At 38.4% G+C, this 24,131-nt stretch overlaps 1 protein-coding gene and 1 long non-coding RNA gene across 2 annotated transcripts in view; both read right to left on the reverse strand.

Moving 5' to 3' along the window:
* The window catches only part of LOC123380832, a 34,762-nt gene that overhangs the window by 4,987 nt on the left and 5,644 nt on the right, over positions 1 to 24,131 (reverse strand). The window contains exon 2 of the long non-coding RNA XR_006587099.1: positions 22,578 to 22,742. This is a non-coding gene — a long non-coding RNA (uncharacterized LOC123380832). The remainder of the gene's footprint in view (positions 1 to 22,577; positions 22,743 to 24,131) is intronic.
* On the reverse strand, positions 19,552 to 20,853 carry LOC109492827 (olfactory receptor 6C75-like). Its single transcript, XM_019814073.3, has one exon. The coding sequence runs from the start codon at positions 20,694 to 20,696 to the stop codon at positions 19,728 to 19,730; it is 969 nt and encodes a 322-aa protein (XP_019669632.2). The 5' UTR covers positions 20,697 to 20,853; the 3' UTR covers positions 19,552 to 19,727.

Here is a 24,131-nt window from a genome sequence, read left to right on the forward strand (position 1 = left end):
GCCTCAGGAGACATATCTAGTAAGAAGTTGCTCTAGCTGATGTCAAAGAGGTTATGAGTTGTGTTCTCCTGTAGGATTTTAATGGTTTCATGTCTCATGTTTAGGTCTTTAATCTACTTTGAATTTGTTTTTGTTTTTGGTATAAGAAAGTGATTCAGTTTCGTTCTTTCCCATGTTGCTGTCCAGTTTTCCCAACACCATTTGTTGATGAGACAAATGTATTTTGTATTTTTCCCATTGGATGTTGTTTCCTGCTTTGTCAAAAATTAATTAACCATACAGTTGTGCATTCATTTCTGGGTTTTCTTCTTTTCCATTGACCTATGTTCTATTTTTGTGCCTTTACCATACTGTTTTGATTACTATAGCTTTCTAATATAACATGAAGTCCAGAATTGTGATGCCTCCATCTTTTCTTTTCCTTCTTAAAAAAATGCTTATTTACTTAATTTGAGAGAGAGAGAGAAAGAGAGAGCATGAGCAGAGAGGTGGGGCAGAGAGAGAGGAAAGAGCGAATCCCAAGCAGGTTTTTAGCTGTCAGTGCAGAGCCCAATCTCACGAACTATAAGATCATGACCTGAGCTGAAATCAAGGATCACCGGCTCTTGCCAACTGAGCCACTCAGGCACCCCTGCTCTTCTTTTTCATGGGTGCTTAGCTCTTCAGCATCTTTTGTGGTTCCATGCATGTTTTAGGATAGTTTATTCTAGTTCTGAGAAAAATACTTTTGGCATTTTGATAGAGATTCCATTTGGGTAATGTAGACATTTTAATAATATTTGTTCTTCCAATCCATGTGTATGGAATGTCTTTCCATTTCTTTGTGTCATTCAATTTCTTTCATCAGTGTTTTATAGTTTTTATAGTACAGGTCTTTCACTTCTTTGGTTCGGTTTATTCCTAGGCATGTTACTCTTTTCTGGTGCAATTGTAAATGGGATTGTAAATGTAAATTGTAAATTGTAAATGGGATTGTAAATGTAAATTCTGGTGCAATTGTAAATTGTAAATGGATTTCTCTTTCTGCTGCTTCTTCATTGGTGTCCAGAAATGCCACAGATTTCTGAACATTGATTTTGTATCCTGTGACTTTGCTGAATTTGTGTGTCAGTTCTAGCAATGTTTTGGTGGAGTCTTTGGGGTTTTCTCTATCGAGTATCATGTCATCTGCAAATAGTGAAAGTTTGACTTCATCGTTGCCAATTTGGATGCCTTTTATTTCTTTTTGTTGTCTGATTGCTGTGGCTAGGACTTCCAGTACTGTGTTAAATAACAATGGTGAGACTGGAGATCCCTGTCTTGTTCCTGACCTTAGAGGAAAAGCTCTCAGTTTTTCCCCAGTGAGGATGATATTAGCTGTGTGGTTTCTTTTTTTTTTTTTTCTTTTTTTTCATATGGCCTTTGTTATGTTGAGGTATATTCCCTCTAAACTTACTTTGTTGATTGAGGGTTTTTAATCATGAATAGATGTTGTAATTTCTAAAATGCTTTTTCTGCAACCATAATAATATGGTTATTATCCTCTGTTTTATTACTGTGGTGTGCCATGTTGATTGATTTGTGAATGTTGTGCCACCCTTCAACCCAGGACTAAATCCCACTTGGTTGTGATGAATGTTCTAATATATTGTTGGATTTGGTTTGCTAGTATTTTATTGAGAATTTTTGCATCCATGTTCATCAGGGATATTGGCCTATACTTCTCTGTTTTTAGGGAATCTTTGTCTAATTTTGGTGTTAGGGTAATGCTGACCTCATAGAGTGAATTTGGGTTTTCCTTGATTTTCTATTTTTTGGAATAATTTCAGAAGAATAGGTATTAACTTTTCTTTAAATGTTTCGTAAAAGTTACCTGTGAAGCCATCTGGTCCTGGACTTTTTTTTTTGTTGGGAGAGTTTTGAGTAGTGATTCAATTTCTTTGCTAATTATAGACTGTTCAAGTTTTCTATTTCTTCCACTTTCAGTTTTGGTAGTGTGTATATTTCTAGGAATTTATCCATTTTTTCCAGGTTGTCCAGTTTGTTGGAATATAGTTTTTCATAATATTCTCTTATAATTATTTGTATTTTTGTGGTGTTGGTTGTTATTTCTTCACTCTAATTTGTGATTTTATTTATCTGGGTCCTTTCTCTTTTCTTTTTGATAAGTGTGGCTTGAGGTCTATCAATGTTACTAATTTTTTCAAAGAACAAGGTCCTGGTTTCATTGATGTGTTCTACTGTTTTTTTACTTTCTATATCACTCATTTCTGCTATAAAGATTATTTTTTTATTTTTATTTTTTTATAATACATTTTGATTTTTTTATGTTTATTTATTTTTGAGAGAGAGAGAGAGAGAGAGTGTGAATGGGAGAGGGGCAGAGAGAGAGAGGAAGACACAGAATCTGAAGCAGGCTCCAGGCTCCGAGCTGTCAGCACAGAGCCTGACGAGGGGCTCTAACCCATGAACTGGGAGATCATGACCTGAGCTGAAGTCGGACACTTAAGTGCCTGAGCCACCCAGGCACCTCTCCACTATAAAGATTATTATTTCCTTCATTCTGGTGGGTTTTTGCTTCATTTGTTGTCCTTTTTCTAGTTCCTTTAGATGTTAAGTGTAGGTTGTTTGAGATTTTTCTTCTTAAGGTGGGTCTGTATTCCTATATACTTCCCTCTTAGCACCACTTTTTCTGCATCCCAAATATTTTGGACCCATTGTGGTTTCATTTTCATTTGGTTCATGTATTTTTAATTTCTTCTTTAATTTCCTACTTGACCTATTCATTCTTTAGTAGCATGTTCTTGAATCTCCATGTATTTGTGGTCTTTCCAAATTTTTTCTTGTGGTTGACTTCAAGTTTCATAGTGTTGCTCAGAAAAATATGCGGGCTTTATCTCAACTTTTTGTATTTGTTGAGGCCTGATTTGTGACCCAGTATGTGATCTATTCTTGACAATGTCCCATATGCACTTGAAAAGAATATGTATTCTGCTGTTTTAAGATGGAATGATCTGAGTATATCTGTTAAGTCCATCTAGTCCAGTGGATCATTCAGTCACTGTTTCCTTGTCAATTTTCTGTTTAGATGATCTGTCCATTGTGATAAGTGGGGTGTTAAAGTCCTCTAAGATTATTGTGTTGTCCTCAATGGGTTCCATTACATTTGTTATTAATTGTTTTAGATATTTGGCTGCTTTCATGTTGAAGGCATAAATATTCACAATTGTTAGATCTTGTTGGATTGCCCCCCCCCCCCCACTTTTTATGATATAGGGCCCTTCTTCATGTCTTGTTACAGGCTTTGTTTTTAAAGTCAAGTTTGTCTGATGTAAGTATTGCTACTCAAGCTCTCTTTTGATGTCCATTGATATACATGATAAATATTTCTCCATCCCTTCACTTTCAATCTGCACAAATGTTTAGGTCTAAAATGAGTCCTTGTAGGCAGCATACAGATGGGAATTTCTTTTTTGTCCATTCTGACATCCTATGTCTTTTGATCAGAGTATTTAGTCCATTCACATTCAGAGTATTTATAGGTTGATATGTATTTAATGCCATTTTATTACTTGTTTTGTCATTATTTCTGGAGATCTTTTCTTGTCTTTGTCACTTTTGGTGTTTCCTTAGACTCCAAGAGTCCCCTTTAATATTTCTTGCAGGGCTGGTTAATGGTCATGAACTCCTTTAGTTTTTGTTTGTCTGGGAAACTCTTTATCTCTCCTTCTATTCTGAATGATAGCCTTGCTGGATAGAACATTCTTGGCTGCAAATTTTTCCCATTCAATACTTTGAATATATCATGCCACTCCCCTCTGGTTGCCAAGTTTCTATTGAGAAATCTGCAGCTAGCTTTATGGGTCTTCCCTTGTAAGTTAAGGACTTCTTTTGTCTTGATGCTTTTAAGATGTTTTTCTTTATCACTGTATTTTGCAGTTTAATTACAATACATCTTGGTGTTGGCCTACTTTTGTTGATTTTGATGAGAATTCTGTGTGCCTCCTAGATCTTAGATGTCTGTTTCTTTCCCCAGATTAGGGAGGTCTTCAAACTATTACTTCCTCTATTTTCTGCCCCCCCCTTTCTCTCTTATTCTTTTGGAACTCTATGATATGAATATTATATTTGATGGAGTCACTGAGTTCCCTAGGTCTTTTTTTGTGTTCTATAATTCTTCTTTTTCTATTTTGTTCAGCTTCCTTATTTTCCATTATTTTGTCTTCTGTATCACTAACTCATTCCTCTGTTTCTTCCAGCATGCTGTTCATTGTGTCAAGCCTGTTTCCAATCTCAGTTTTTGCATTCTTCATTTCTGACTGAACTGATTCTTTTTGACTCTTTTATCTCTGTGGTAAGGGTCTCCCTGAAGTCTTCCATTCTTTGCTCAAGCCCATCATGTATCCTTATGATTGTTGTTTTAAGTTCTCCATCAGGCATGTTACTTCACTTAGATCTCTGGCCATGGCCTTATCTTGTTCTTTCATTTGGAATGAATTCCTTCATGTTGGCATTTTGTCTAAGTCTCTGCCTTCTTCTGTGCCTTGGAAAAGCCAGTTATGGTTCTTGCCCCTGAGAGTAATCGCTATGAAAAAGAGCTCATGTAGTGTCCAGGGCCTAGAGCTTCAAGGAGTGTCCCTGATGTGTGCTGTGTGTACTCCGCTGTTGTATTTTGGCTGCTCTCTCCATAGGGCCATCATTGGCAGAGGCTGTTCTTGTCTGTAGTGGGCAGTGGTCCTTGGCCAGAATGTGGAGAGTTTCACCTAGGTGTGCTCTGGCTGCATGTGAAATGAGATCTGATATACTTCCACTAGAACTGAAGCCCTGCAGAACTCTCTGGTTAGGAGATGTGGTGTGGGCAGGAGCTTGCACTGGTCTTCTCGGGGAGAGGCCCTCCATGCTGAGTCTCAGACAAGCTTGAGTGAGAGGGGCAGTCCTTCTGGTTTGCAGGGATATGGGACTTGCTGTAAGCAAGTTAAGCAGCCAGTGTCAATGCTGCACTGCTTCCCACAAGTGGTTCTGTGTTTATGTTGTGGGGAAGAGGGAACACAAACAGCTCCAGCAAGATCTTTTGTTCCAGGGAGGCATCCTCTCTAAGAATGCTGCCTCTTAGGGACTTGCTCCAAGAAGAGTGAATTATCTCCCCTCTGTGTCCCAGGAGTTCTTCAAATCAGTGTTTCCACACAATCTGTCTCCCAGGTTGTTTGTCTGCCTTCTGTCCACGAGTAGGACAGCATCCTCCAGGCTCTATCGCAGACAAGCCCGCTTACATTTAAAACTGCAGACTTTAGGTTTTGCTGGTTGCAAAAACTCATGATAATCAGCCCCTCTTTTTTCCCCAGTCAATGGCTTTGGGGAAATGTTCTCCTTGTGTATTCCCCTGTGTGCTTTACTCTCTCCTACCCTTCTCTGTGACCACAGTTTGCTCTGGTCTGCAGTACCTGAGATCCATTTCTCCCCTAAACCACATCTCCACACCTTCTATCTTCTTTGATGTGGTCTCTTCTCTCTCTCTAGTTGTGGAGTTTGCTCTGTTAGTCTTCAAGTTGATTCCCAGCGTATTTAGGATGATTTGATTATTAAGCAATTGTGTTTGTGGGACAAGATGAGCCTAAGGTCCTCCTATTCCCCTCCTCTATTCTTGCCCTCCCACCTCCCACCCCCTTTTCCAGGATGTTTAAATTTAAAAAGAGAAGACCTGGAGAAAAAGGGGCATTCTACCTTGGTGGAACAGGAAGTCCTTAATGAACTCCTTGAAGTCAAAGTTACTTTGAAATGAAAGGCATTTCTTCGTGAAAGGCATTTCTCATAAGGCAGCCCATGAAAATGAAGGGAAGGATTGATTCATAGAAGAAGCTTAATATTGTTACTATGTATATAATTTGCACAAAAGGCGTGAATTTCTGGAGAAATAAAACTAGGTAGTAGAAGAAAACTCTCTTAGTTTGAGTTACCCCAGCATCAGACCCAGAAGCAAGGATTTGAAGACAAGTAGTTTACTAGAGGGTTAATTCCATGAATGACCAGTAGGAAGGGGGGAAAGTGATATAGTAAAAAGAATTGTGTATTACCAAGCCAGTTACTTTTCTGGGAAATTGGAGCCCAATGTTACTGTGGAATTCTGCGTAGCAGTGTAGAACACTCTTCAGAGTTATTCAAACCCAGAAGGAAAGAAAGTGGGGTGTGTATAAAACAATTCATCACCCATCATCCACTGAGGATTGCTTGTGGCAACGTTCATTCTCTAGACATTCTGGCTTGTTTTGTGCATGGCACAATATGCCGCCAGGGCCAGAAAATAGTGCGCTAGCAGAGTTTTCAGTAGACATCCTACGGGTTGCCTGTCAAGTTGAATACCAAGTTTATATGGGTGGAGCCTAGCAGTGTCTTCTTCAATCCGACATTTACACTGATTAGATTTACTTGCCTACCACCTTAAGTTCACCCTGTCCTATTACTCATTGTTCAGTGTAGTGGTTGGTCATACTTTTTTCAAATAAAAACCTGACTTACAGCAGAAGTGTAAGTAGGTGAGCTATAGTCTCTGCTGCTGCCATTGGTCATCAGGCCACATAAATATTCCATCATCTCATTTCATGATCATTCATTCTGTATGTTTTTCTTCATCTTTCGCCAGCATGACCGCTGGCTTCATTTGCTTGCCCTGTAGGGTAACATGGACCTTCATACCTGAGGGGTCTGAGTCCCTGGTTACAATGTCCTTAGCAGATCATGGCCATGGCTGCTGTTAATTTCCAAAGTTATTACCATGGAAGCAACAAGAAGCATTAAACAAATAATCCAGTGAAGAAATGGGCAGAAGACATGAATAGACACTCCTCTAAAGAAGACATCCTGATGGCCAACAGGCACATGAAAAGATGCTCAACGTCACTTCTCATCAGGGAAATACAAATCAAAACCACACTGAGATATCACCTCATGCCAGTCAGAGTGGCTAAAATGAATAAATGAGGAGACTATAGATGCTGGAGAGGATGTGGATAAACAGGAACCCTCTTGCACTGTTGGTGGGAATGCAAACTGGTGCAGCCACTGTAGAAAACAGTGTGGAGGCTCCTCAAAAAATTAAAAATAGAACTACCCTATGACCCAGCAATAGCACTGCTGGGAATTTACCCAAGGGATACAGGAGTGCTGATGCATAGGGGGACTGTACCCCAATGTTTATAGCAACATTTTCAACAATAGCCAAATTATGGAAAGAGCCTAAATGTCCATGAATGGATAAAGAAGTTGTGGCTTATATATACAATGGAATACTACTTGGCAATGAGAAAGAATGAAATATGGCCTTTTGTAGCAACGTGGGTGGAACTGGAGAGTGTTATGCTAAGTGAAATAAGTCATACAGAGAAAGACAGATACCATATGTTTTCACTCTTAAGTGGATCCTGAGAAACTTAACAGAAGACCATGGGGGAGGGGAAGGGGAAAAAAAAGTTACAGAGAGGGAAGGAGGCAAACCATAAAAGACTTTTAAAAACTGAGAATAAACTGAGGGTTGATGGGGGGTGGGATGGAGGGAAAAGTGGGTGATGGGCACTGAGGGGGGCACCTGTTGGGATGAGCACTCGGTATTGTATAGAAACCAGTTTGAAAATAAATTTCGTATTAAAAAATAATTTAAAAATATAATTATGATTATAATTATAAATAAGAAGCATCCTAGTGAATCCTATTAGTTTCCATATTTCTTCCTTCCTCTGTTATATTGTAGAAACCCTGTTTCCTCTTGTTAATCAGTGTCAGTTATCCTTGCCTGTATATCCACTGACTTCTTTCATCTTTTTTTCCACCTCATTCAAGATATATAACATTTTTATCATTGAGAAAAGTTCTTTTGTTCCTGTTGTTGTCAACACCACCCCCATCGTGCCCAGGCCCTGGCATTCCATGCTGTTTTATATCACTATAGATTAGGTTTGCTTTTTCTAGAATTTCACATAAATGAAATTGAATGTGCACTCATTAGAGCCTGCTTTCTCTTTTCAATATGATGTTTTTGAGATTCATTTATTTCATTGCATCTCTTCATTTTTTATGATTGAGTAGTATTTCATTCTCTAGATAGGCCACCTGTTGATGGACAATTTGTTGGGTTTTTTGGCTATTATGAATAAAGCTGTTGTAAACACTAAATACTACTGTGGATATATATTTTAATTGCTCTTAGGTCAGTACTTAGATGTGAGATTGCTAAGTTATATGATAAATACATATTTAATTTTATCAGAAATGGCCACATTGTTTTTCAAGTGATTATATTGTTTTTTATTCCCACTGTAATGTGTTAAAATTCCTGTTGCTTCATACCTTTGTTAACCCTGGGTTTTATCCACTTTGAACGTTTAACCATTCCAGTGATGTTGTATTTTATTATAATTTTTAAATTCATAAGTATAAGAAAAAGTTAATTTTGCCTCCTGTATAGATCATATATTAGAGCCTCTCAGAAAAAGCCTTAGAGCATATCTATAAAATTCAGTATTCCTGTATATTTTTTTGCTGACTGCCTATTGCACACCAAAGGAAACATCAACTCTGACTCTCTCACAGAGGGGTATACTCATGTTTCCATAAATGCTTCCCCCCAATTCCTAGGTCTCTGAGGATGGACTGTGTCAGCAACAAAATGAAGGAGAAATTGTGATATGTATTTTAGAGGCTAAAGAATTTATAGCAAAACATAACTTTCCACCAATTTGAAATAGTCTACTTACTATTATCACAAAACATTTATTTTCTGATTCTCAGTTTTGATCTAATTAAAACCTAACCTTTATTTACATTTCTGAATCCTCCATGGCAATGATCTGTGAACTTCAATGCAGGTAGAACCCTCATGAACAATGGAGTATGACAATGATGCTGATGGTGACGATGATGATGGTGGTGCAGATAATGATGGAAAGTGTAGTGGTGTTGGTTGGCTAGCACAGTCCAAGCAAGTATAGGTGCTTGGTGAATATACACTGAAAGATTAAATGAAGGAACGAAAATGGCATTTACTGAATATTTAATACTTGCATAATACTGTGCTAATTTGGGTTTATCTCATTATCCCCATGCTGATCCTTTGCTCTAGTTAGTTTTATTTCCCTTTTATTAAAGAAATGAATAGTAAGGCCTAGAATAACTATTTATCTGGGTTGGATGTGGTCACTCAAAATTCTAATTCATATGCAATATCTAGATTTAATTATTCCTTCAACGTGATGTTTGGCTAGGTTCTTAGAATGTCAAGAATTAGTGTTAGAATGAATATCAATTTTCGAGACCCCGTGTTTGGTACCTTATACCTGACTCTTTCCTAATGAATTTTTGTCTGCCTATAAAAGGCATTAAATGAGCAAACTGGTGTAGCCACTCTGGAGAACAGTATGGGGGTTCCTCAAAAAACTAAAACTAGAACTACCCTATGATCCAGCAGTCGCACTGTCAGGTATTTATCCAAAGGATACAAAAATACAAATTTGAAGGAGTACCTGCCCCCCCAATGTTTATAGCAGCATTATCAATAATAGCCAAACTGTGGAGGGAGCCCAAATGTCCATCAACTGATGAATGGATAAGGAAGACGTGTATATGTGTATACACACACACACACACACACACACACACACACACACACACACAATGGAATAATACTCAGCCATAATAAAGAATGAAATCTTGCCATTTGCAATTATGTGTATGGAGCTAGAGTATATCATGCTATGCGAAATAAGTCAATCGTAGAAAGACAAGTATCATATGATTTCACTCATATGTGGAATTTAAGAAACAAAACAGATGAACATATGGGAGGGGTAAAAAGTGGAGAGAGGGAAACAAACCACAAGGGAGTCTTAATGATAGAGAACAAACTGAGGGTGGATGGAGGGGAGGTGGGTGGAGGATGGGCTAGATGGGTGATGGGTATTAAAGAGGGAACTTATGATGAGCACTGGGTATTATATGTAAGTGATGAATCACTGAATTCCATTCCTGAAACCAAAATTGCACTGTATGTTAACTAGCTAAAATTTAAGGAAAATTAAAAAAAAAATGAGCATCATAGAACTGTAGTTCTAGTCAGTGATCATGTCTTAGCTGGATTTCTTTGTGCATATATTCCCCAAGAAGTTAACTGAATGGAGAATTTGTCCAGGCCAAGGCAGTGTTCCTGAGTTCCCTGGCCTAATGCCATCAAAGAATATCTTAATAATATGGCAATTTAACCATAGCCTGTGACAAGTTATAACTGTAAAATATATAGCTGAATAATTGATGAAACATAAGTAAATATTATGCATACATTTAAATCATAATAATGTATACAGTAATGAGTAATGCTTAAGATACTATGTTAAGGGGGAAAAACTGTGTGTGAAATTTTAAAGTTAACCAGGGCCAAGTCTTCCCTTTCCTTCCCTTCCCTGACTGGTCATGTGGTATTATGGTAAGTACACAAAGATCCTGGAGGAACCTCATCAGCAAACACATATCCCTGACCATTTAATACTCTGTGGAACTAAAATTACAGGACAACAACTGGGTAGAAGTATAAGAAAATGTCAGAGATAGATCCTAATTAGAGTTAATATTTAGAAACAGTGTATCCTGGATGGATCTAGCATACATACTTAGCAGATCTTAGGAATATAAAGGCAACCCCTGCTTAATATCAGAAAACAATTTATGAGAATCAAATATAGTTTGTGAAAACAGAAACTGGGATCTTACTTCCCATTATTTTATTTTATTTTATTTTGTTTTATTAGCTTTTTAAAATATAATTTATTGTCAAATTGGTTTCCATACCACACCCAGTGCTCATCCCAACCAGTGTCCTCCTCCATGCCCATCACCCACTTTCCTCTCTCCCCCACCCTCCCATCAACCTTCAGTTTGTTCTGTGTATTGAACAGTCTCTTATGGTTTGCCTCCTTCCCTCTCTGTAACTCTTGTTTTCCCCTTCCCCATGGTCTTCTGTCAAGTTTCTCAAGATCCACATATGAGTGAAAACATATAGTATCTGTCTTTCTCTGACTGACTTATTTCACTTAGCATAATACCCTCCAGTTCCATCTACATTGCTGCAAATGGCCATATTTCATTCTTTCTCATTGCCAAGTAGTATTCCATTGTATATATAAACCACATCTTTATCCGTTCATCAGTTGATGGACATTTAGGCTCTTTCAAAATCTGGCTATTGTTGAAAGTGCTGCTATAAACATTGGGTTACAAGTGCCCCTATGCATCAGCACTCCTGTATCCCTTGAGTAAATTCCTAGCAGTGCTATTGCTGGGTCATAGGGTAGTTCTGTTTTTAATTTTTTGAGGAATCTCCACACTGTTTTCCAGAGCAGCTGCACCAATTTGCATTCACATCAACAGTGCAAGAGGGTTCCTGTTTCTCCACATCCTCGCCATCATCTGTAGTCTCCTGATTTGTTCATTTTAGCCACTCTGACTGGCATGAGGTGATATATCTCAGTGTGGTTTTGATTTTATTTCCCTGATGATGAGTGATGTTGAGCATCGTTTCATGTGTCTGTTGGCCATCTGGATGTCTTCTTTGGAAAAGTGTCTATTCATGTCTTCTGCCCATTTCTTTACTGGATTGTTTCTTTTTCGGGTGTGGAGTTTGGTGAGTTCTTTATAGATTTTGGATACTGGCCCTTTATCTGATGTCATTTGCAAATATCCTTGCCCATTCTGTCAATTGCCTTTTAGTTTTGTTGATTATTTCCTTTGCAGTGCAGACGTTTTTATCTTGATGAGGTCCCAATAGTTCATTTTTGCTTTTAATTCTCAAACCAGACACAGACCCAGCAAAAAGAGAACTACAGGCCAATATCCCTGATGAATATGGCTGCAGAAATTCTCAACAAGATACTAACAAATTGAATTCAACAGCATATAAAAAGAATTACTCACCATGATCAAGTGGGATTCATTCCTGGGATGCAGGGCTGGTTCAATATTCACAAATTAATTAATGTGATACATCACATTAATAAAAGAAAGGATAAGAACCATATGATCCTGTCAATAGATGCAGAAAAAGCATTTGACAAAATACAGCATCTTTTCTTAATACAAACCCTCAAGAAAGTCTGGATAGAAGGAACATACTGAAACATCATAAAAGCCATTTATGAAAAGCCTACAGCTAATATCATGGAAAAACTGAGAGCTTTCCCCCTGTGATCAGGAACATGACAGGCATGTCACTCTCAGCACTGTTCTTTAACATAGTGTTGGAAGTCCTAGCATCAGCAACCAGACAACAAAATGAAATAAAAGGCATCAAAATTGGCAAAGAAGAAGTCAAAATTTCACTTTTCACAGACAACATGATACTTTACATGGAAAACACAACAGACTCCACCAAAAGTCTGCTAGAACTGATACATGAACTCAGCAAAGTCTCAGGGTACAAAATCAATGTACAGAAATTGGTTGAATTTTTGTACACCAATAATGAAACAACAGAAATAGAAATAAAGAAACTGATCCCATTTACAATCACACCAAGAACCATAAAATACCTAGGAATAAACCTAACCAAAGATGTAAAAGATCTGTAGGCTGAAAACTATAGAAAGCTTATGACGGAAATTGAAGAAGAGACAAAGAAATGGAAAAACATTCCATGGATTGGAAGAATAAATATTATTAAAATGTCAATACTACCTAAAGCAGTCTACACATTCATGCAATCCCAATCAAAATTGCACTGGCATTCTTCTCAAAGCTAGAACAAACAATCCTAAAATTTGTATGGAACCACAAAAGACCCTGAACAGCCAAAGTAATATTGAAGAAGAAAACCAAAGTGGGAGGCATCACAATCCAGACTTTAGCCTCTACTACAAAGCTGTAATAATCCAGACAGTCTGGTATTGGCACAAAAACAGACACATAAACCAATGGAATAGAATAGAGGACCCAGAATTGGACCCACAAATATGGCCAACTAATCTTTGACCATGCAGGACAGAGTATCCAATGGAAAAAAGACAGTCTCTTTAACAAATGGTGCTGGGAGAACTGAACGGCAACATTCAGAAGAATGAAACTAGACCACTTTCTTACAGCATTCACAAAAATAAACTGAAAATGGATCAAAGACCTGAATGTGAGACAGGAAACCATCAAAACCCTAGAGGAGAAAGCAGGCAACAACCCCTTTGACCTTAGCCGCAGCAATTTCTTACTCGACACATCTCCAAAGGCAAGGGAATTAAAAGCAAAAAAACAAAAAAACAAAAAAAAAACCCAAAAACTTCCCATTATTTTAAATGGAAACACTATATCTGTATTACAATGTATCTGTATTAGATCAGTCAAAACCCCCAACCAATATTCCAAAACACACTAAAAATATCACTGTATAAATAATAACCATCTTGTTAGAGCATAAAATACTTAAAACTTTGCTTCATGATTTTCAAGAAACTAATGTGATTCTTGGCAAACCATTGCTTTCTCTGCATTAATGTGGCCATTCTTAGTACCACAAAATGCCAAAACCCCATGTCACTTCTTTTGACCTTTATGGCTTTGTAATTGAATTTGAACCTTTCCTTGTATATAATTTGTTTTCATGTTGTATTGATTTTTGGAGTTACAAATACTGATATTTCCCACATAAACGATTGTTGGCAAGTTTTACTGAGACATATGTTCTCTGAAGTTTAAATACTAATAGCGGGGGTTTTTGTACTGGGAAATTGTTTTGCAGGGTAGATGGTGAAGTTTGGATTAATAGATATATGTTCACATACCAGTCACCACAAACCCTTCATGTATTAGATTGGGTTCTCTGTTAACTGTTAGCTTCATATTTTGTAGGTCAGGTTTGGTCCATCAGAGACTGCTTCAATGATATTCAGCAAAAACATGGAAGAAAATATCCAGAACAAGTTTCTATAGAAGGAACTCTTTATCCTACAAAGAGAAAAAGCAGTTTCTTTGCATGTGCCCATGATCCACATTAAAGAATAAAGAAGATATCAATTTAAAAATAATTGTTAAATCAGATATTATAGAATTCATATCCTCTATTCAAGAGTGAAATCATGGATGAGCACTGGGTGTTGTATGGAAACCAATTTGACAATAAATTATATTTAATATAAAAAAAGAATGAAATCATGCCATTTGCAGCAACGTGGATGGAAGTGGAAGGTATTATGCTGAGTGAAATAAGTCAGAGAAGGACAGATATCATATCTTTTCACTCATGTGGATCTTGAGAAACTTAACAGAAGACCATAGGGAAGGGAAGGGGAAAAAATAGTTACAAAAAGAGAGGGAGAGAAGCAAACCACAAGAGACTCTTAAATACAGAGAACAAACTGAGGGTGGATGGGTGGGTGGGGGAGAGGGGAAATGGGTGATGGGTATTGAGGAGGGCACTTGTTGGGATGAGCACTGGATGTTGTATGGAAGCCAATTTGACAATAAATTATATTCATTAAAAAAAAGAAATTTTACCTTAAAAAAATAAAAACAAAATGTACAAAAACTAGAAGTTAATAATAGTTTTATAAGCAATACTTTGCTTGGCAATTAAAAAACATTCCTATATGACATTTGAAGTCACCACTGTAGAATATTAAACACGTTAATTTAACCTGTGATTTAAACTCCTGGAACTTCTAACTACCCGCCCTCCCAATCCCCCCATCTTACATCATTGCTTTGGTTTTATGCTTTATTTCCCTTTTATTTTTCAATATGATCGTGGTTTCTCAATAAGATCCTTGGAATTCTTTTTTCTGCTTTAGATCCAGAGATTTCTGAGCCCATCATCACCACCACCACAACCACCACCACCACCATGATCACAGATATGTAGATCACACTGCTAAATCCTTAACAATTTTAAAATTGCATTACTCATATTAATTTACTCAATCCTCATCTTATTTCACAGATAAGAAAACAAAGGCACAGTTTTTACTTTTTTTGAAGGGGGAGATCATTTGCTTATTTCCAGGGAACAAATTGTCAAGAATTTAACTAGGACATGGTGTATGAAAAGCAAATTTGCGGATTCCTTGTCTCCCTAAATGTTAATAATTTATTTTAGCATTTTGCTGAAAGCTGGTTACAAGATTCTACACTGAAAATCATTCCCTCAAAACTTAAAAGCCTTATCTTACTTCAAGCAATATCAAAAGTTGAAAAAGAAGTTGATATATGGATTTCCATAACCTTTCATAGAAGTGTTTTATTTATTTTTTAATCTGGAAAGATGTTTTAAGATTTCTTTATGTTTCATGTTTGTAAATTTTATAGTGTCAAGCCTAGATACAAAAAAATTTAATTTATTGAGTTGTTCACACAGGCATTGGGATATTGTCCTCTTTGTGTAATTAATAATTTATTCTCCCCTTTTTTTCTGTGTTCTCTCTTCCAAATCCATAATAAACAGAAGTTCAGCATTCTGGACTAAATTGATTTCCCCACAAGTTTTCTAACTCTTTTTCTCTCTGTATTTTACTTTCTGAAACTTCTCCATTTATTTTTCTGCCCACAATGTGGATGATTCTTTTCTTTCAGCTATTACATTTTTTAATTTATAAAAATGTATTTTCTTTTGTTGTTTACCCATTCTTTATCAAAACTTAATGAAGTTTTTAGGATGCAATATTATCTTGGAGCACCCTGTGCTGGATTTTGTTTTCATTTTCTTTTTGGGGGGGGGGGCGGGGAAGAGGTTGCTGCAATCATTTCCACTCTCCTGGATCCTACTGTCTAGATCACAGCACCTGGCCTCCTGGGAACTATATTTTCGAGAATCCCTGGCCAGAAGGGTCCAGGTTGAATCCCACTAATGAAAGGCATTGTGTGATAGCTGGAAGGGAGAGGGAAAGCAGAGCCGTTATTGTTCCCCTAGAAGTGGGTTGCTGTGTGGTCCACAAAGAAAATACTATCAAAGAATCAAAGGCTAGAGAACACTGTGTGCTTGTGGCAAAACATTTAATAAAACTGTAGATTCTGGCTAATGTGAAAGCCACTCATATCCCCACGGAAGCCAAAGTGATCTTATTTATGCAAATCTGACCATGCCTTAGCAGCATTTTAACAGGAATGTGTCCCCTATTGCCCTCAGGATAAGTAATAATAGCACCCATGTGCCTTCATATTTTGGTCCCTGAAAGTCTGTCTATTTCCATTCAAGTACAAAAACTATGCACGTGGTGTTTGCCATCACTTACAATTTAGACTCTATGTATGCCTTCAGCTCATCCTTTTCTATTTCTTTTTCATCACACCATCACGGTAAGCATACTGAAGCATGATTTTATAGCTGCATGCTTCACAAATGCTGTTGACCAACTTGAAATGCCCTCCATTTTCATTGTCCAGACAACTTGTGTCTTTGAAAATCACCTTTTTCTATAAAGTCTCCAAAGTACATGCAGACACCAACAAAACAAAACAAAACAAAACAAAACAAAACAAAACAAAACAAAACACCCACAGCAAACTATTAAAAAAAAATGGGTAGGGAAACCGAATAGACATTTTCCCAAAGAGGACATATAAATAGCCAACAGGTACGTGAGAAGATGCTCACCATCACTAATGAAAATGGAAACATCACTAAGGGAAATACAAATAAAACCACAGTGAAATACCACCTCATACTTCCTTGGATGAGTATTACAGAAAAAAACCCACAAAGAATAAGAAGTGTTAGCAAGGATGTGGACACATAGGAACTCTGGTCTGCTATTACTGAAAATGTAAATTGGTGTAGCCACTCTGGTAGACAATATAGTATTTCCTGAAATTTTTCAAAATAGAATTACCATTTGATCCAGCAATCCCACCTCTGTGTATATCACCAAAGGAATTGAAATATAGAATTCAAAGAGCTATCTGTACTCTGATGTTCACGTAACATTTTTCCCAATAGCTAAGATGTGGAAATAATCTAAAAGTCCATGTGAAGAAGAATGGACAAAGAAAATGTGAGTTTCTGGTCTTCACTTTTCTTTTTGTCAAGCTCACCCTTTAAGCATAGTACACCTGTAGGGATGAGCACTGGGTGTTGTATGGAAACCAATTTGACAATAAATTATATTTTTTAAAAAAGCATAATCTATCTCAAGGTAATATAAAGTACATTACGTTAAAGTATAATAAATTATTATCAAATCCTGACTAAAACCTTGGGGAGGCTCACAGTCTTTGCAGTAGTTTGGCCACAATTCCTTTACTTATTCCTGCATTGCTGAACCTCAGCCATTTCAATACGCTCTTGAATAGTTCAGCTCTGAATACTTCCATGTTTCCGCAGCATCTTGATGAGTATTCTCAAGTGGACCCTAGGTTCTAATATTTATGGAGAAGTTTATTTCAGTGCTTTTGTAAGTTGACCAGGTAGTTGAAGGCAGCACCAGGCTTCTTCAATGCAAATGATTCCTTGTCTACTATAGTCCCTTTGTTATCCACTCCCACTGCCACTTCTGTAAGCCATCATTCTCTTTCTTCCAATTCCTATAACAGTCTACCCAGTTTTCCACTCTTACCTTGGCTTTTCCAAACTCTTTTTTAATACAGTTTCTACAGCTAATCATACGTGGTTTTTTGGGGCATGTTTCATATTTCTTCACTGTCAGCAAGATGAAATATGAAATTTGTAATAATACCATCAAGGCCATGTATGATCTAATCACGGTGTAGAATGTGTTTCATAACATGTATTTGAGATGATCTAACCACAGTGTTTGGGCTAATGTCAAAAAATGGTCTTAATCTTTTTAGAGATGTTTCTTATGAAATAAATAAAGGACACATACTAGCTGGAAAGTAGGCCTGATGAGCACAAAAATTTGAGGATTGAGGTAATGGAAACGTTGGTTTTAAGATAGGTTATCAATCAGAACCTAACCTTATAGTTGACAACAGAGGTCAAACAGGAAAAAGGCTTAGTTTGTTTTTTCATTAGTAATATGAAGTAGATAAGCAAATAACTCACATTCTGTAAACTTGACTCTTTGGAAGAAATTATAGAAATATGAAATAAGTGCTCCCTTTCTCTGATAAAGATAAGCTTTCAGATAAGAATCAGTCATAATTATACATTATGATTCTGAAAGACTGGAGATGGAATACATAATTTAGGCAACAGGAGCATTGGTAAGCTGTTGGCTGTGTGGTTATTCCTTTCCTTAGAGAATGCTCTAAGCCTGAGATCAGTTCTGTTACTCTCCAGCATGGGATTGATACATGCATATGTAGTTAAGCTAAGAGCCAAGAACAGCATTTAAGAGCATATGTGATTCAAACCATGTATATTCAAAGGTGAAGGGTACTATGCCCCTTATTTCCTTGGACTAAGCATGGAGGGAATGTGGACCCAAGCACTGGTACTATTTCTGTCATTTCCTTCATAACCACAACGTAATATTGAAACTTATATCATTTTAATTATCTAAGTGCCCTTTGTAAATATTAATACTTGCTGAGCCACGTTTATGACTAGAGAAGAGAGAAATTGCTAAATTTATGACATTTCAACCACATGGCTTATTTCAGAGGGAAGAATCAAAATTCAGCAAAGAATTTTGAATTAATAAATTGTCATCGAAATGTGGAATATTTGCGAGAAGATTGTTATGCATATCAAGGTAAAGTGTGGGCTTCCTTTTATTAATATGAAATTTATTGTCAAATTGGTTTCCATACAATACCCAGTGGTCATCCCAACAGGTGCCCTCCTCAATGCCCATCACCCACTTTCCCCTCCTTCTCCTCCCATCAACCCTCAGTTTATTCTCAGTTTTTAAGAGTCTCTTATGGTTTGCCTCCTTCCCTCTCTGTAACTTTTTTTCCCCCTTCCCCTCCCCCATTGTCTTCTGTTAAGTTTCTCAGGATCCACATAAGAGTGAAAACATATGGTATCTGTCTTCTTCTGTATGACTTATTTCACTTAGCATAACACTCTCCAGTTCCCTCCACGTTGCTACAAAAAGACTTCAAAAAAAAGATTTTGTGTGTGTTTGTGTGTGTGTGTGTGTGTGTGTGTGTGTGTGTGTGTGTGTGATTTGATGAATTTATTTCTTATACAATCTTCACCACAACTGTAGCTCCCTTCTGTCACAACAGAGCACTATTAAATACCATTGACCACATCCCTTGTGCTGTACCTTTCATCCCCTGAGCTATTCATTCCATAACTATATCACCCACTCCCCTGAACCCATTTGCCCATTCCCCACCCCCTCCCTTCTGGCAACCATCAATTTGCTCTCCATATTTATGGGTCTGTTAATACTTTTTGTTTACTTATATGTTTGTTGAGATTTCACATATAAGTGAAATCATGGTGTTTGCTTTCTCCACTTCTGTCACTTAGCATGATTCCCCCTAGCTTCATCCATGTTGTTACAATGGCAAAATCTCATCCTTTTTTGTGGTTGAGTCATATTCCGTTACACACATAAAATCACACCTTTATCCATTCACCTTTCGATGGACACTTGGGTTGCTCCCATACCTTGGCTATTATAAATAATGCTGTAATAAACAGGGGTGTGAGCTCAACAATGTTTTTAACTTTGTTGGAATTTAACAGATTTCCATTTTGCTTGGGATGTGCAGAAATCAAGTGTGGTTGCCAGAATTCTACACTAGGACCCTGTGGACTGCTACATTGGCCAGAATGAAGACAAATGTTTTTCTGAACCATTCCACTCCAAGGCCATGTGATTTTATTTTTCTCTTGACATTTTCATTCTGCACATTGTCTCTCTCAGAACCTGGTGGACCTGCTTATTCCGCAGAGTGTAGATGACAGGGTTCAACAGCGGGGTCACCACCGTATGCACAAGGGCAGCCTCCCTGTTGGAGTTCAGCCTGTTGGTTTGCTTTGGTTTCACGTATATAAAGACACAGCTGCTGTATATCAGGGAGAGGACTATGAAGTGAGAGGAGCAAGTGGAGAAAGCTTTCTGTCGCTCCTTGGCTGATGGGAGTCGCACAATTGTGACTACTATGTTGCTGTATGCAATGATGGTTATGATAAGCGATGTCAAAATGATAAACAAAGCAATGACAAAGGCCAACATTTCAACAAACCTGGTATTAGAACAGGAGAGATGAATCAGGGAACCAAGATCACAGAAGAAGTGGGGGATGACATTGGGGCCATAGAACGATAACTGGGAAACCTTTACTATCAGACCAGTGATGAGAAGGAAGGCCAAAACACAGCAGGCAGTGACCAAGAGGAAGCAAGTCTTGAGGTTCATGATGGTTGGGTAATGCAGAGGCTTGCAAATGGCCATGTACCGATCCACAGACATCACTGTTATGAGGAAGAAACCTGTGGCTCCGAGGTATACATACACAAAGGCTTGTATGAAACAGGCAAGAAAGGAAATGGTTTGCCGGCCTAAAAGAAAGATGACCAGCAACTTAGGAATAACAGCACTTATGAAACAACACTCAAAGAAGGAGAAAGTGCTGAGGAAAAAGTACATAGGTGTCTGGAGCCGGGAGTCAGCACAGGTGATGGTGACTATGACAGCATTGCCTGTAATGGATGCCAGGTAGGCCAGCAGGTGCACCAGGAAGAGGACCTTTCCCAGGTGTTGGATGGCAGGAAACCCCTCCAAGGTGAATTCTTGGACGGTGGTCCCATTCCCTATTTCCATGGGCATCTCTTTCCACAGCATCATCCCTGCTGGTCTTAACCCACAATAAAGACATAAAGGAGGGCAAAGGTTTTAGCGGAACACAGGATTAAGTTATTTGCCTATCCTGGAAGGTGGCTAGGCAGATAGCAAAGTGGTTTATTCAGCTGGTTCTTGAATCAGAAGGACCTGAATTCATTACTAGTTCAACACTGAGTTCTAACCCCTGAGAGATGGGTTATCTTTGGAAAGGTAGTTAACCGTTATGAACCTCACTTTCACCCTCAGTAAAATGAAGATGACAGGATCTGCTTGTTCATGTTCTTGTGAGAATAAGTAAGATAAAGTATGTAGCTCACTTGCCATATGATGCCAATGTTTCTATGTGTTCTCAATGCCTAATTGTAATGTGATAGTCATTATTATTATGCTGAATAGAACATCATCAGTAGGCAATATTGTTGAAACTTTTTAGTTATAAAACACTTTACTGTTTTTAACAACATTATTTATTTGTAGTAAACATAGCAGTTATGTTAGTAATAGTCACTTTGAGCATCTCTTTTAATATGTAACACATTCTAAGGTCCAAGCTATCATCATCATCATTTGTTGAGGACCTATACTTGTTCTGTGTTGGTCACTGAAATTCACTATTTCTATTACTCTTCACAATAACGAAGAGCCTCTTCTAAAGAAGCAGAAACGGAGGCTTAGAGAGATCCAGAGAGCCTAGGTCATTTCGCTGGGACTTTAGCCACAATGTCCAAATCCAGAGTACCTGCTTTTTCTAAATGCAGTGACAAAATATTTTAAAATGGAAACAAATCTATAGTTGATGATCTCTCAACCTTAAGTGCAAGATTAGCTGTACCTATCTTGTTTCTATCCCAGGTTAGTATCACTGATGAGTTACTGACCTGCAGATTGACATGGGGCCAGAGACGATCTACTTTAGCGCTAGCAGTTTGTAGAAGAGACTGGAGACCAGAGATATTTTGGGCTTCTCAACATCATGACATGAACTGTGAATGCAGGATTTACCACCCACCCCCAGAGTTCATGCTGGGTTGTGAGGGCCGTGGGAGTGACAATAGTTCACAGGATTAATGCACTTAGGAGCATATGCTGGCAACCTATATTCACTCTTGCATGAAAATTCAGTGAACATTCTTCTCTTTTCAGTCCTCCCAATCAGTGACATCTCTCATGATGGTGTTTGGCTGTAGCATCTCAATTTAAGCTAAAGTTTGGCAGTGTGGAATGTGTCACTCTCACTCACTCTCACTAACTCAAGGTGCGCCTGCTTCTTCCAGTTGACCCCAGAAAGCCCACCATGTCACCATGGTCCCTGAGGCTGTCACACACAGGAGTCACCACATGGTGGGCAGGGCTACCTCCTCTAGCTGCCATTGTGTCTCAAGAAAGCAAGAGCTTGCTGTGGGATGAGGGGAAAGGAGAGGAGAAGTAAATGCATTTGTCATAGCTTGTTGTCCCAAAGTGGGGTGAATATGCATCTCATTGGCCAGTGTTCTGGCTGATAAAGCCTTGTTTGTATAGCCCAGAATGTTTCCTACCACAGCAAGGCTACATGGCAGCCTTGCTCACTGAACCCCCAGAAAGGCGCAGACAGACTAAAACAACCACATTTCACTGCCCCCAGTTCTGGGCTAGAGCTGGACTCTCGGACTACTTAGGGTTCTGCTGAAAGGTCTGGCTCTGCTCCCCTAAGTGGGTAAAAGCCCACCTAACATGCAACATTGCCGTCCACCTGCTATACCAGTTAATGGGAGTAGGCAGCTGCTTCTTATTTCAGCCCTGGGTGCTGCTGAGACAAGGGTCCTTCTGCTGCAGCACTCCATGGTCATGGGCACACCTGCTCCAAGACACCTTCTACTGCACTGTGCTTCTCCATCATATCCTCACCTGTCTGTGTGAGATGCATCCTTCATTTCCTGCATCAACAGTGAGAAACAGCTGACATGCACGTTTGAAGTCCCTCTGATATTTTTGCCACAGGACTGTTTGGTCAGCAGCAGGATGGACCCAGCTAGTGAGCAGAGAGTGCAGGTCCCCAAACCTCATTAGATCCTGAAGAGACAGAGACAGAGACAGAAAGTAAAGGCATGATTGGTGTACTGGGGACAGCTAATTGGTCACTGTTGAAAATAAAGTTTACTGGCTCTACCCTCATATTTATCTTTCCATTGTCAATGGTGACGTTGACTCCCAGATGTCCACTGTTCTCTGCCAATTTTTTCAAGGAAATTATATGACGATTTCCCAACGGTTTCTAAAACCCCAAGTTGAATGTTGCTACTAATTTGAGGTAAAAGTCCACACTACAATTTTCTCCGTGTGGTGTATGCACTGAGGCCAGAGCATAGTTGTTACAAGAATAGATTTTTGGTGAGAAAGAGCTTGATTATACCTGGCTTTCATGAGGCTTTGGGGAGGATACTGGGGAAGGCACCTCTCTTCGTCAATCATTCTCCATGCTTCCACCAACATTATGATTCTCTTCATTACATATTTTCATATGAAGAATATTTTTGTTCTCCCCAATCTCCTTGTAAAAGAAAGCACACAATTTTTTTCCTCTTTAGGGAAGAAAAGGAAGACCTGTGGTTTCTGTAACATCTCTAATCTGGTAGACCCCTCTCTCCTTAAAAAAAAAATCTGGGAAGTGAATTCCCAGATTCTTGCTAGATACACATGAAGAAGAGATGTGAGTCTGAGGGTGGAGAAGCTTTATCCATAGGAAGCACCTGCTTGGAAAGAAGCTTCTTCTCCTGGGTTGGGCTGTTGGTGTCAGGAGTGACCTGTTTTTCTGTGGTCTCTGGCCTTCATTGAAATCCAGAGAAGTGGACTAAACTCTCAAAGTGTATTTGAATGCCACCCTGAGGCATATGGTAGATGGAAATTTGTTGTGCCTGAATCTGCCCTCATCATTGTGATCCTACCAGGTCAAGGCAAATATTATAGCAACTTTCAGGAATGTCAACTAGGTCCCACTCTCCCATAAATAGACAAAATCATTTTTATAACATCTGTCCATCTATACACTCTGCTTTAAATCCAGGCAAATCTCTGACCTCATGGTCATATTCTCAGTTGGCCATGAGGAAAAATAAAGAATAATGGGAGATGAGTTACAGAAGCTGGAACAATATGAGACTATACATCCTTGTATTCAGATAAAGTCTCATTGGCAGAGGTTTTAATTTTATTCAGAGTGAGCTTCATGGTGCAAAATTCCTCTCACTCCTAATCGAGCCCCAACGCCAACACGACTATGGGAAGGTGGGAGGAGAGGGGCTGGTATGTGATTTGATAGAAAGGTTTACAAATGGCATACTCAAGGAAATGGACTGAACTAACTATGTAGCATAAGGGATGGTGAGCTGCCATCAAGAAATGTTTCATATTCTCTTCATCTAGTGCCCATTTTCTGAATAATGCCTTCATGGCTCTCCAAAA

This window comes from Felis catus, chromosome D2 (genome assembly GCF_018350175.1).
Source record: "Felis catus isolate Fca126 chromosome D2, F.catus_Fca126_mat1.0, whole genome shotgun sequence".
Lineage (NCBI taxonomy): Eukaryota > Metazoa > Chordata > Mammalia > Carnivora > Felidae > Felis > Felis catus.